The 15,635-nt window shown below is 36.9% G+C and overlaps 1 protein-coding gene across 2 annotated transcripts in view; it reads left to right on the top strand.

The window, feature by feature from the left end:
• The window catches only part of LOC145688514 (transketolase), a 168,516-nt gene that overhangs the window by 70,620 nt on the left and 82,261 nt on the right, over positions 1-15,635 (top strand). The window contains exon 1 of one of the 2 annotated variants that reach the window (XM_081762862.1): positions 12,910-13,085. The exons of the other annotated variant lie outside the window; for it this stretch is intronic. Coding sequence (XP_081618988.1) covers positions 12,988-13,085 — 98 coding nt within the window. The 5' untranslated portion in view covers positions 12,910-12,987. Of the gene's footprint in view, positions 1-12,909; positions 13,086-15,635 lie in introns of those variants that run through there. 2 annotated transcript variants of the gene reach the window in all.

Genomic DNA, 15,635 nt, shown 5'->3' with positions numbered 1-15,635 from the left:
AATCCTGCTCGAGCAATGCTGTCAATTCTTCGTCTTGAAATTTTTTTGGCTGTCCAGCTCGCTCTTGGTTTGCCAAGCCGAAATCACCACTTCTAAACCGTGCAAACCACTTCTGACACGTTCGCTCAGCTAGAGCATGGTCACCATACACTTCCACCAAAATACGATGACTTTCAGTCGCACTTTTCTGCATGTTAAAGTAATGCAGCAGGACACCCCGCAAAAACACTTTATCAGGCACAAATTGCGCCATGTTCACTTAACTACAAACTTGTGTTGTTGACGCTTTAATCCACTGCCCTATACTACGAACGATACGCGATGACAGGGGTTTGCAACACATGTGTGGATACACGGAACTGTGGGACGCTCCGTTCGTTGCGCCATCTCTTGTCCACCCGCACGAATTAATTCCTAGACCAAATATTTAAAGAGAAAATGCACAAAATTCCCTCTTGATGCAAAAGCTGATACCTAAGAGATGTGAGGCCGTACGCCGAATAAACGCGTTGCCAAAGACTAGTTTGATTATAAAATTGAAAAAAGAATATAAGCATTAGTTAGTTAAACTATTTCAACATGTAATTAGGCAAGTGTGTGAAAGTAAAACTTGAGGGTAGAGTGAAATTTAATTTATTTCAAGGTGAGTCCTCGCCTTAAAAGTTTGAGAATGACTGATTTATACTCGTGTCAATAATTTCCGAGATATATTTTGTGAAATGTTTATTTTCTTGGTTGGATAAATCATATAGTACATGGTAATGCAGTTTGAAATTTAGAAGTCTTCTCATAATGGAGTTTATCTTTCACATACACAGTGTATGGCCAATTGTTTGTTAGTAAAGGAGTGTGCTTATGGAAACTGGCAAATAATGATCCAAACGGAATAGTTTAGCGGAATGTCTCCCTAAACGTTGTATTGCCTGCTGAGTGAATTGGTAGAATGCCAATTAGATATTCAAATTTTAAGTGTATTTGTTGCTTCCTCGATTTAGAATTAACGCCTTTTTTTCTGCACCGAAACTATATGAAATGTTGACTGGCAAATTAACATGGGTTTCGAATAACATGAGCTCTCATCTGGAGTCGAACCAGGATCTCCAGCACCAAAGTTTCTTAAGCTACTACATACCCACAATGGGGCTTTTGTCCCTCACTCTAGTAGCGCGGGAACGTTTGGTGTACGGGGTCCCGGGTTCGATTACCTGTAGGAAGGCATTAAAATTTTAACACGTTGCGGTGGTTCAGATTCCAAGTTAAAATATAAGTCCGCATGTCATGTCCGCAATATTCTTATTCCATGGTTTGAGTGTTAATATTTATACTTCATGATAAGATTCTACATCTGTTTGTACTTATTGATTTAATTGGACCTTCTTGAGTCCTTTGTGTATCTCCGTATTGAAGATATAACGTCTCTCGTCAATCTTATATTCCAATAAATAGAGATGTACCAGAAAACAAGCAGCCCTCTATGAAGGTACCATCTTCAACTTTGGTACGGTGAAGTTGCACCTCCCCTTAACCCCATTTGGGACAAGACAATGAGGACCACACACTGTTCGACACCTTCACCTACAATGGTATCCCTAGTAACAGAGACAACTTGCAAACTGAAAGCGCAACACTTGCGGTATCGACATTTGCGGTACTTCGAGTATCGACATTTGTGGTATTGGGATATTTGCAATACTGTTCGAAATAACTTCTTATTCTCCAAGCTAACAGAGGCTATTATTGGATGTTCAGTTAGAGGATAAGAACTCACTATCGACTCCTATTCAAAGGCCAAATTTTGTAACATTGGTGTAGCAAGCAAGTTGTTCTGGGCGAGAACAACATGACTTTTTCACGGAACTCGTTTTTTTTCATACCAAAAACAGACTTAATTCTTCTTTTTTTTAGAATATGAAACCATTATGACTTCACAATACATACGTAGAAACTTTCATCAGAATACTAAGAACGTGTAAACACAAATATAAGGATCAATTATACGAAAAAAAAATATTTACTAGAGTACATGGTAGACACATCCAAAAGATATAAACAAATGTTTGTTTGTGATTGGCCAAATTTATAAAATATATATACAAGTCCTTATCTCTTTGGTCAAACGCCTGTCCATGATATTTAAAGGGAACTTCTAGAAATATTTATATATTTGTTTTCTTTTATAGCTTTCATTAACACTTTTCCAATAACTATTTGCCAGTGTTTACTCAACAGTGAAATATAATACTCTTCTTTCTTCGTTTTTAACATACTGAGGTATTTGTAATTACGAGAAAGTATTACGGAACTATCCAAAGAGTAACTTGCCTGCGAAGCAATTTATTACAAGTTACTCATTTTGCACACAAATGTCAATTGTTATGAGCATATTTAGGGATTTTTGGTCAGATCTAGCTCGGAGTAAGTGTAAAAGTGAAAGTCAAAATTAACGTTCAATAAATTAGTAACTTATTTTCATGATTTGTAAGTGTTCAATTAGTGTATTAGAGATAAGCCTAAACACATGACAACGTAAATTTGGAAATAAATGCAATGTATAAAATTTAGATACAGTACTACATGTAGTTAATAATGAATAGAGGTTTTGATTACTGTGATAGTTTCCACTAGGTAGCCTGCGTTAACTCCTCTTATATATCAAAGACTTAACAAAATCAGCCAAACAGAATAAATCACATAATATTAGGATGTTCCATCTCCATGCCCACTCTTTTTATTATTATATTTATTCTGATTTAGATTAACGGGAATAAAATGGATGTTTTTGGCGCACGTTCCACGATGTGTACCGCAAATGTCCCACTGTCTAAGGGAAAGTTTTGAACAGTATCGCAAATGTCCCAGTAAAACTGGTTTTCTGATCGTATCGCAAACGTCCTGATACCTGCAAATCGCTTGCTGTAAGCTTGAATTGCACGTCAGCCAAGCTTGCATCCAGCTCGACTGGGAAACGTGCAAGCACGCCGCAAGCTGGATTCCAGTAACGAAGTTACATGAGGGTAATGTTGCCTTCAGTCTTCCATTCAAGCTTGACGCAAGCGTTTTATAAGTCAAGTCAGTAGCCAATAAACGGCCAGTGATGTTACGACGCTCTGCAAAGGGTCTAAAGCATCATTCGCAAGTACAACAAAAGGCAGATTGTATGAAAGCATGCGTTCAAGTGCAAGCCTAGAAAGCCAAAAGCCAAGCACGCACCAACTGGCAGAAAGTTTTCTTGCTACTAGGGATGTAATCAGCACCATGCTTCAGCTGACTTTACTCGTGGGTTTCCCTAATTACCCATTTTGCAGAGGTCGAGTAAACTCGAAACTATATTCAAACGAGGAAGGAATCGAACCTAGGACGCACTATCTGTAGATAGATGCCTTAGTGCCTACATTACAGCGGCTCTTCAAGTTCGGTATTGATAAGAGTAAAAAGAGCCAATTTCCTGTTGAGTAATGCAAAAGCTGCCTCCATCTCTGATTATCAAATTTGTCAACCAATCTTTGCCAATGTTTCTCAACCTTAGTGATGCCTTATTATCGAATAAAGTTCATTAGTTGGTTGAATTGGGGCTTAATGTCTTTTTTGAGGACCGAGGCTATATGAGACGTTGATTTACAGCTTAATGTGGATTCTGAACCATATAAACTCCTTCCGGAATTCTAACTCGGGTCTCCCGCGCCGAAGACGCATACGCTAAACCAAATAGCCACGAGGGAGTTCAGTGAGCAAAGTTCGTGAACTGGCTTCAAAAGGTGCACTCAAGTGGCTACGTGGCTCAGAGCTGTAATGCTAGGGTCTTTGGTTTGTTTCATCCCATGCAATTTGAATTTGTGGTGGACAACATCATGTCCGTGAGTTTTCTCGAGGTTCTCCCGTTTTTTCTTATAAACTCATTCCACCAATTATTTCATAATTGTTTACTTTCATTCACCATCCGTCTTCCTTAGCTTAAAACGCATAAACATGGGACATTAAATTACAAATTTTATTTTATTTTATTTTTTCATCTTTGGAACCTAAACAGAGTCAAACTAAAAAGAGCATAGCTTGTTAACTACAAAGAGTCCCACTCTTTTCTTTGTGTGAATGTTTGTAGTTGGATGGAATTCTATTTAATCTATAAAGATTTTAGTTTATTTAATTGGTGAGTGAAACAACAGTACTAGTCCAAAATCACACTTCACAAATATTTCAATAAGAAAATTATGTTCGATTATACTACACAATGAAATTCATTTTTAAATTACATAATAAGTTGAGAAATGTTATACCAGTCTATAAGCCTGTTGTATGCATTTAACATATTGAGTTATTACGGTGAAATGGGTTGGGGTTGAACCATCAATTAGTATGTAGGTAGTTTACTTTCTATACTGTACCTGCAGATGGCAGGGAAGGCTTGTTTGATATGTGTCGTTGCATTGAATTGCATGCGGATGTTGAACCTTCTTTCCCAATCTCCTGGAAAAATAGAAAATGTGACATCCATTATGTTTCCCAAGCCGCTAAATTATTTTTGACGTTAAAAACAATTGATTGTTTTGGACTTGTACTGTTCTCCCACTCACCAATTTAATTCAACTTATCTTTTAGAAAAGAAAGAAATGATCACTTCCTACTTAAAAAATGTAATTCAATATGATTTTTAATAGTGCAGAAATAAAGACATAAAGCGTAACAAATATTTACTTGGTTCTGAGTTACTGATTTGGTATGAGATTTTGTTAAAGCAAAGTATTAGAATTTATAAATATATTTATATCAGAATTTCAAGCTCTTAGAGCTTATGAAGAAATGCTTTGTACGCGCCGAACCGTTGAGGGACAGCTTCAAATGGAAGGTATATTTTTCCCGTTGGATAAGTGTTAGTGCAATACTTTTGCAAGTTTGTATACAAGTTAAAAAGAAAATAGATATTCATCTATCATTTAAACATTATTTCTGTTGAAAATGGAACAAAAGTGAGGTGATATCTCAAGACTAAGTTCAGGTTTCTTTTACCTGAAGAAGAAAACATTAATTTTAGGGTCAGGTAACGTTGTAAGAGTATCGAGAAGACGTTTTAAGGACTTTCTAGAAGACGAACAAATTAGGAAAGAATGTGAGGAATGCCTACCTTCCATCCTTTTTCTACGTTAACAGGTAAAAAATAGTGATTCTAAACAAGGTAGGCATTCGTAGTGCGTACTTGTGTATCAATTGTAATTCGTAAGGTTTGTTCAAGAGAAATCAACGTAATGGTTGTAAAAAAAAAAAAAAAAAAATGTGGCATTACTGAATAATATGAAATACCAATATATGCCTCTTTATTGTTACTAAGAAAACATCATATAATTGTCTACAAAGAAACTTGTATTTGTAACTTCAAAAATGTCAGTCTTCTAACGAATATAAAGGATTCAATGTTGTACACTAAAATTCCCAAAAATGAATCTGATCAGCATCACATATAGACAAGTTCTGTTGTACACTAATGGTCAAAACTACGTGCTTCAAGATACATGTATTAGGGTTTTTCATTGTTCAAGCTTTGCTTTGTATGAACTTAGATTTACACTACTCGCTAAGCAAAACATCGGACCTTATGCAGAGTCGTTTTGACGTATGATTAGCGTCATAGTAAAGGCCTGACTACTGCAGGAAACATATGTTATTGTGTTTTTCAGATGTAAAGCATCACGGGCAGTAGCCAATGCTGTGCGATATTCCGCGCGGTGTTGCCGGATTTCGGACTCCCCTTTCCTTTCTCGCTCTTCCTCTAGTTGAGATTATTACACATACATTGGCAACATTATTCACAATGTAAATATACTATTTCAGCAAACTCAAAGATTTTGGCTGTGTATCCTAGAAGTATATATAGCAACATACCTGAATAACATACCTATTAACTTATTCCAGTGGAACTGCTAAACGTTCGTCTTCAACACTACTTCCACTATCGTCTATGTCAATTAATATTTCGCCATTGTCTGAATCTGACTCTTGTAAATTTTTTATTATGAGTTCCAAAAGTTGTAAACACAAAAAATAATTCTTCGAGCTTCACTTCGTAGCTTTTTTTCTTTTTTTTTTTTTTTAAAAAAAAAGAAAATTCCGCACTTGTACTGGGTTTCCTTAAAGATATTGTCAACTATAATTTTGGAAAACAAATGAACTACCACGAAAGAAAGCAACCCAGACACTGATGAATTCTGTTTATGCTAGAAGAGAAGATGCGTTCCTACACACACAATCAGCTCCTTTGCTTCCATGTCTGTTCCTATAATAACATACTCTTGTACTTGATGTAGGTCTCACAACAACAATCCATCTGATTCGTAAGCAACACGATATGGTCGAGTTTGTTTTGGGTTACAATAATTTATGACACCACTCAGACGCCTGGTGCTTTTGCATCCCTGCTAGAGGAGTAAAGAAGGAATACGTAATTGGCCACACATACGTAAGGTATTGAAACGAAGAAAAAAATCATACTGCGTTTCTTATGTCGAATAAGGAAGAATCTTCCATGAAGGCAATTTCAAAACAATATTACGAATGTCCCATACCTTCTGTTCTTCCACATGAGCTCCCGCCGGGAATCGAATATATATATATATATATATATATATATATATATATATATATATATATATATATATATATGGATCAAATTGCAGAGGCTTGTTATTTAATTCGATCGCTTACTATTCTCAAGGGTGTAGAAACGGGGGAAAAGAGGGCCTTGACTTTCCAAACTATTTCCAGCCCCGAAATGAGGTTCATCTGGTTTATATGTTTAGCAAACTTATTTAATAGTTAATGCAAATTAGGAACGTTTATAATAAAATACGATTTTTTAAAAAAAGAAAAAAGAAAACATCATCAATACAGTTTCTGTACCTAATTACAAGGACGCTGATTTCTCTGTAAATTGGGGGGGGGGGTGCATTCAGATGCAGAAAGCATATATGATGATTTTAAGACAAATTGCATTCAAATTATGCCTAATATTGCACATTTACAAATAAAATGAGGGGCCCTGGCTCCCTCAGTCCCCCCAGGATCGGCGCCCTTGCCTAATTAAAACAACTAACATTAATTATATGCTTTATATTCTCATTTTCCTAACTGGACGCTCACTGTGATCTCACTACTATATTATTGCATAATAATATCTGAGTTGATATTTTTTCGAGTTTTTTTTTTTCCCTTTAGTATTTTAACCTACATAAACACAAAGTCGGATAAACAGACTGCTAGAAACAGCATTTGTTTTCTTATGAATAGCTTATTGATTTATCTCTTACAATCCGGTTTACAACTTCAGTACTGTCAAGATCCGTCTTTTGTTAAGGTAGCATCGAGAAAACATAATATGTGTATAGTATACATGGTGTGTTAAAATGCTTTCATATTCTGAAAGAGGTCATTTGTTCTGTTTTTAATGTGTGAAAAGCTTTCCTCCCCCTGAAAGTAATGTTCCCCTAGAACAACCTGTTGGTTACACCCCTGATTATCCTTTAATAAAAGTTGAGTTCCATTTCCAAATCGAAGAAAAATCCACTGGAAATTAGACGGGACTCAACGCTCGTTTTACTAATTGTTTTATATGGAAATCTATCAAAGCGTGTATCATGACAACCAGTTGTCATAAAAAGATGTAGTTTTCACGTATGTGTTAGTAATTCTTTTCTCTACTTCGTAAAGTGAGCAGTTAATGTGCTAATACAATATTTCTAATAAGCGCCTCTGCTATTGTCAAGATTCGCAGTAGCGCGAGAAGTCAGCGTGCAGAACTGCTTGCCGCGAATTGTCAACACCGTTCAAAGCCAATTGGACGCCGCGTGAAGCCAACTCAAGGCCATGCCGCTTATCATCTGAAATCCAGTGTAGTCGAACTGTTTGTATGACACTAATCACTCGTCAGAACGTCTCTGTATAAGGTCCAATACTTTTATTGTAAAAATTACTAACGTGTAGCAGTCACTACCTACCTGTATATTCAGTGTGTCTGATGAAGCCAAAGTGGATAGTTGGTTAAACCGTTACACTTTAGTAATTTTTATAATAAACATATTTTGGCTCAGCGAGTAGCTTAAATCTACTTGAAATATATTAGGGGCAAAAAAGATGTGGGAAATAATTTCTTATGTCAAATTAAAGAACAAATTAGTAATAATACTTTGTTTGGAGCATTTATCGTTAAAGGATGTCGAAAAGTAGCTCTAAAACGGATAAATTAACGGTCTAACGAAGGTATCATGTCATCGCGTAAATGACGAAAGGACGCAAGCAATAGTATTCTTGTTTGTTTCCAGAAGAGCACGAATGTTTCTTCTTGATGAGAAGTGCCAGTTGCAAAACTAAATAAAATAAAATAAACAATAAAAAATGGCGCTTCATTAGGCAACGGTCCCAGACCTAAAGAGTTCCTGAATCGCGTATCTTAATTCTTATAAATTATGACGCTTACAGCTTTTTATCATGTAAATGAATAAAAATATTTAGAATCCGTTCCAATACCTACATCAAAATTATACGTGATGGGAGTTGCACCTAGTGTGGCCTTTTTGTCGTTTGATCACTGTGTCAGTACGACCTGGCTAGTGATGAGCAAATGCAAGATCAAGACCCGGCTGGTCTTGGACTTGGTCTTGCACTGGAATCCTTGATCTTGGTCTTGGTCTTGCTGCAAGTCTTGCAAATTTTGCTTTTAAGAAATCTTACGCTTTTCATAGGTAAATTTTACTCTGGACGAATTCTACAATATGCCAATAGTAACGGAAATACAATGTATGTTTCTAAATGTAATATACTTTACCTTCGTGTAAATATGATGATAGTGTACAACATATAGGCGGTAACCTTAATTTTTTTTCAATGGGTCCCCACACTTCACTACTTATAAGTTAAATTACAACGTTTCGTAATCTTTTTATATTTTTTAACATGTTCAATACTCCACTGGTTCCCAAAATTCTGGGAGGCCACCCCTATGACCAGTGGTGGATCCAAGGGGAGCGATCGGGGCAATCGTCCCCCCCCAAAAGAGGAAACTTTCTTATTTTTATATATATAAATAAAACCAATCCCAGAGTTTGGACCTCTTTAAAGTAGCAGTATTCCACCCACCCACCCCCACACACAGAAGTCCGTCCTGGATCCGCCCCTCCCTAAGACGCATGAAAGAAAATCAAGACGGCACAGATTACTGAAATAACATGAATTGCTAAATTATGTTTACACTCTAAAGACGTCAGATAATTTTTATTTTCAACCAAGATTAGCTAATCTTTGTATTGAACAAACTTCCAATTAAATATTGAGATTTAGTTTTACTGATTCCAATATGTACTCTATGAAACAGAAACATGGACATTACGCAAAAGCGATGAAAAATATACTGGAGGCTTTCGATAAAAAAAGAGAGAATTAGCTGGGTTGAACGGAAAACGAATGATAAGGTGATAGAAATAGTAGCAGTAGGAGAGAAGAGAAAAAAATTAGATGTAATTAAGAGGAGGAAAAGGAACTGATTGGGACATTGGCTGAGGAGGAACTTTATTATGAGGGACATGTTACAGGGTATGGTGGAAGGAAAGAGAGGGAGGGGGCAAAGGAGACTGTAGTTGAAGGAAAGTATTAAAACAGAAAATTGCTACCTCAAGACGAAGAAACTAGCTGAGGACCACCGTACGTCGAGGCTTCTGAGTTGCAAGTGACCTGCCAATAATGACAGAATAGCTATGATGATGATGATGATATGTTAGCAATATTGGTCAAAAAAAGAGAGAGAAAATAAAATAATAATGATTATAATCAAACCTCTTAATATTTTAGAATAATTTGAGTGAAAACTGAAAACGACTCAACTGTCCATGCCTTTGTGTAAACTCAATTTATATAAATACTTTTGACCTATATTAGAAATACAAAAACACAGTATCAAACTCCAAGTTATTTGAAATAACGGTACAAAATCACTCTCACATGTGAATATGGATTATTTATTGTTGTATAATATTATGTCGATCAATCCTCGCGTGCCATATACCTGAGAAGGCTAAAAGTTATATTAATAAACAACTATTTAACGTATAAGCACTCGCCCATGAAAATCAAACTTGCGGTCACATACACTAAGTTCTTGTAAATGTCATGAAAATGTTATTTCGATATTAATTTTTTGAGCACACATTAACAATCTCTAACGGATGCTTGATCCTTGGAGCCAAGGCCATACCCATGTGGTCGGCACTTACGATGTACGGAATTACCGATCTTCAATACTACATTTCTCTTTAGTTTTGGAAGAAGAACACTACTAATATGTTTTGAAATTATATAATATCTAGTTTTACGTGCCACGATTATACACCGAGGCTAAGGTGATGATGAGAAATGAATGAAATGGTGGAATGAAGAAAGTAGGAGGAAACGGGAAAATCCCGAGAAAACCTACACACACGGCCTCTATCCACCAAAAAAGCTCACGTGGTGCCAACTGGGATCGAACCAGGGACTCTAGCACCAGAGATGAACGCTCTACCACTGACCTGTACTTGTGCAAGAGTCTTGGTCTTGGTCTTGGTCTTGCATGCAAGATTCTTGCAAAAACTGCAAGACCAAGACTATTGCGCTCATCACTAGATCTGGCATTCTGTATTGATGACAAAAAACTACGTAAGATGGTAAAAATTACAAAGCATGGGCAATCAACATAGGACTTCGTGGTTAAATAGGACCTTGAATTGCTGTATGACGCCGTATCAATTCTTAATGGAAAATTATCGTGATCTGCACGGGCATAGTCCGTAATGGTTTGCGTCAACTCAACGCAACAGTTATAATGACTTTTTGCATTATTTCCGTAGCATACACAAAGTTTTGCAATTCCTGATACGGAATGACCCCCGTAATCCGAATAGCGACGTCCATTTCCATACATATATAGCCTACTGCATATACATCAAGGTGAAAAGCAATACATGCACATATCACTACTACGGGCCGCGGTGATTCAGTGGTAGCGCGTTCACCTCTAGTGAATCGGGTCATTGGTTCGATTCCAGCTCGCACCAAGTGAGTTTTCTGGTATGCAAATACCACGTGCGTGGTTTCTCTTGGGGTTCTCCCGTTTTCTTTCATTTTCTTCATTCCACCATTTCATTCATTTCTCATCATCACCGTCTCATTTAGCCTAGCCTCGCGGGACGTAAAACTTAAAGATTTCATTTCATTTCATATACATGTCACTACTAGGATTGCTTTTATATTTACTAAATGCAATGCATTTATTGTATGTAATTTGAAAGATAATCCATCAGCACTTGTGTATATAAAAAAAAAAAGAACTGTTATCAACCCTCAAATCAAACTTGAAAAGCGTAACGTTGTAGTATTAGGAATTTAGTTAACTTTTTAATGGATGAAAAAATGCTCATTAAATTTTGAGGATGTCTGTACGTCGTACTTAGGGGCAAATTTCCTAGGAGCATTCTTCTCGAAAATGGCTTATCCTCTTATGTAATCAATGTGGCAAATATAGGGCCTTATGTAGAGTCGTTCTGATGCGTGATTAGTACCATACTAAAGAGTTGGACTAACAAATTTACTTTTTGTTTTATTTCCATGATAAAAATACCTTAATTATCAAATAACTTGCCAGAATGAAACAGTTACGACTCCACTTTTATTTCTTAGGGGCAAGGAGAAGGGCAGAGAATTTTGGGGGCAGCTATTGTTTTCTTTTTTTATACGAAAAAAAATTTTAAACTCACTTTACCTACATTACAGTATGATATTCTGCTGAAGAATGTAGGACAGAAAGATAAAATGTTGCATTTCGGTTTTAACATATGCGTACAACTTTGAAATTATGAACATACGGGATTAACATATGCGTTCAACTTTGAAATTATGAACATAATTTTATTCTAGTGATGAAGGATGGAATTTTTGGAAGGTAATTTTTACAGTGCTCACACTAGTTGGTATCCACCATCGCTAATCTGTTTTCAACATTGGGAGGGACGACGTTTAACACGTTCCCATTTTCTTTTAAAGCGATGTTCAAAATATTTACGAAGTTGAAAAACAATGCTGTGGAGGATCAGGGTAACAGATTTGTCTTCAACATTGGGAGGCGGGCAGATTGGAGGATTATTCTGGTGGTGGGAGGATGAGACTCATATTATGGTAGATGAATCTGATTTCTCAGGTGAACCTGTTTTATATTATACAGCAAGGGGCGTCAATTTCATCTCACTTTCCTTTGTGGCTGTCGGCTGCAATCACATTCGTCCCCCCAAAAGCACATTTGAAATCGGATAATGTTTAGGTATAGTTCCCCCAGTTCCAAGATTGAGGGGACATGTCCCCCTCATCCTCCCGAGATTTGCGCAGATGTTCGTATCCTTACGCAAAAATGAAAAATTACAGTTGATTAATTTTAACAAAATTGTTTCAAACTTCCCTACCCCTAAGCTAATCCGGCTCTACCCTACTACTATACTGTACCCTTTTAAAGCGGTCTTACTTATCGGTGCACAGCTGGAGCATGTATTGCAAAGTTTCCCATTTTTTGAGAGATGACTTGTATAAATGATCCAAGAATAGACCACTCTTTACTGTACTTGAACATTGTATTCCATTGCTTCATTTTGTACGGAATTCTCTTTACTTCCAATACAATGACTTGATACATATGAAAGGCTATGTAAAAACCGGAAAATCAGGTATAATACGTGCATGGACAATCAGATCGCCGAGTCTAGAGCAATTCCTCTTTTTGAATTTGCATTCAAAGCAACAACCTGTTGCTTTTTTCGTCGTATCGTGCGATCACTAATCCACTGTGCTTAGCCGCCACAGCGCAGGCGCTGCTCGGATGACCGTTTCGCCCTCATACGACATAAATTGCAGTCTGCAATTGATCGTCGTCTACATTCGCGTTCGGCTGCAAGTGAGAGTGAGCGAGAGAAACAGGTTCCCAGTAAAATGAGTGAATACCGAGCTCCCGATGTTCAGGAATTGCAAGATCTTGCGAATAAGTTGAGGATTCACAGTATTCGTGCGACTAATGCTAGCAAATCAGGGTAAGTTTAATTTAGTATTCAGTGTGAGGCAAATTAGTTAACGAGAATATTCCGAGGGAAGTTATTGAATGCTATAATTTTGATTGTTACATTCATGTCAACGTGATTTGTTTAAGGAGGAAAGTAATCGTAATTTTATGACAATATTGGTAATATAAGTTTCCCAGATACCAGATATTTTCAGCAGTTAAATGTTCCGTAGCAATAAAGTTGCTGTGGTGGAACGTTGTATCAGGGGGGTCATTAACCACTTCTCTTGTTACGTACAGCCAGTGCGCTCTGATAATTTAATCTTTTTTTGAAATTTTAAGACTATCAGTAAATTTACAGTGTTTTTTTTAATATTTTAAATATTAATGACTATCTAAACATTAGTTTGGAGGAAATGTGTCAATGTGTGATCAGTGATACGTACAGGCGGGTTTTAGGGCACAAGTTACGCCCATAAGAATATTTGATGGGGACAATTTTTATAGAAAATAGGTTAACTTGGAGATTTTTTTTTTTATGCGAAAAGCACATTTAGGGATGCTGTGCAAAAGCCCTGGGGGACAGTGGACGCTTCTGTGTATGATTATAGAGAGTAGCCTAGGGGGTACGGTGGCTCAGTGGTAGAGCGCTTACCTCTGGTGCGTGGGTCTCTGGTTCGATCCCCGGACAAGTAAATTTGTGGGGACATCGTGTCCATGGGTTTTCACGGGGTACTCCAGTTTTCTTGCACATTTCATTCAATCGTTCAGTTGCTTTAATCAGTCTCCCTTAGCCTAGCGCGCATAATTGTGGGACGTTGAATTATTTCATTTCATTTTTTATATCTGTAAGTGAAAAGATAAAATGTCTATAGTTGTGGTAGGATCGTGGAAAAGAACTGGCAAAGTAGACAAAATCCCTAGGCATGACGGTATATCCCACATTCAAATTGCATGGGGGTCACACCTTTTTAGTATGGGCACTCTGCCACTGAGCCATCATACTTTCCCTACCCTACACCCGTAGTTCGTAAGGTGTCAGCCGGTGATTGGAAAATTCTCAGTTTTATGGGTTTCATGGAACGAATGAACAAGTACACTGTCTATCACATCACAGAAAAAAAAAAATGGAAGAAAGTTTGATATGAGTGCTGGCACTTTTCCTCATGCCTTTGGAAAAGCTTTTATATATATAATATGTATAATATAATAATAAGTTCGCGTACAGGCAAAGCGTATTCAGAGGTACACAATCTTAACTATATGAACTTTGGAGCTTCATCCCCTCTTGAAGTTTTGTGTACGTTACCGTACATAAAATACCGTATGTTCCAAATATTGTAAACGTAATGCACTTCTTGGATAATATAAGAATATAGTTAGTATGCAGTTTTTGCAAAGTGAATGAATTAACGTGTTGCGTGGAATTGTGGAAGTCCTATTTTTGTGACTTTTTATAATTGAGATTTTGGAATAATTGCACCTTCCTGTATAAACGAGAGATTGGTAGTTCCAGGTTTAATTTTATGGTTATTTAGATCGAGAATTTGATTTGTTGATATGTTGCTTCTATTGAACGGCCGATCTGGGTTTATTAGTGTTTGAGGGTAGCCTAGAGAAAAGAGGCCTTGTAGAATGCAGTGCTACTCCACGTGGTTGATCGCAGTGACGAGCGTAGGAAAGTGCTGAGCACGCTCTTCTGTGAACGCATATTACAATGAATCTAAACAAAAATCCGTATAGGAAAAATTCGATGGATAAAGCTCTTAGTGTTTGGGAACTTACGTACAGCATACCGCAATGTCTTTAATGTATATGCCTATTTGTGATATACTTTAGGTATTGACCTTTTCCGAATGAATCTAAGTACTAGACTATTAAAAAGTCGTCGCATAGGATTATTTACTAAGCAGACCCCCACACTTTCAATATTTGTAATACAACACAGTTGCCTTTTTCTTTTTTTACGTTAATTCTACGCTGTCAATATTCTCCTTTCAGTACGAACAGGGTTTAGTACCAAAATGGGCCAAAATTACTTATGAAATGTAATCACAATAACATTAAATTTTAGTTTCATAAAATACATGGGGGCGGGCACGGTGGCTCATTGGTAGACCACTTATCTCTGGTGCGAGAGCTCTCCGGTTCAACCCCCGGCCAAGTAAGTTTGTGGTGGACAACATGGTGTTCACGGGTTTTCTCGTGGTACTCCCACTTTCTCCTTCCACTACTTCCATCATTCACTTGCTTTAATCATAATCTTAGTTAGCCTAACGAGCATAAACGTCAGACATTAATCTCAAAGATTTTTTCATTTTTTCCATAAAATATATAAATCAAGCGGCACAAAATTAAGGATTATCTTTTATTCAAGAACAAACTGATCAATTGTCAGTGTTTGTAGCCAGTCCCATAGTTGTGGCCAGCACACTAATTGACTAAGCGGTGCCAGTTATTTTACCTTGACAAAAATTAATCCCCCTGGGGAAGAAATTTCATCTCTAGCAGTTATACTCTAGATTTTTTTTTTTGGGAAGGACGAAGATAGAAGGAAACTTTTGTGCAGTTGAACTAAAAG

This window comes from Thermobia domestica, chromosome 6 (genome assembly GCF_964235325.1).
Source record: "Thermobia domestica chromosome 6, izTheDome1.hap1.1, whole genome shotgun sequence".
NCBI classification, from domain to species: Eukaryota; Metazoa; Arthropoda; class Insecta; order Zygentoma; family Lepismatidae; genus Thermobia; species Thermobia domestica.
Note: the sequence above shows the minus strand (reverse complement) of the source record. Positions and strands in the feature narration are given on the sequence as shown.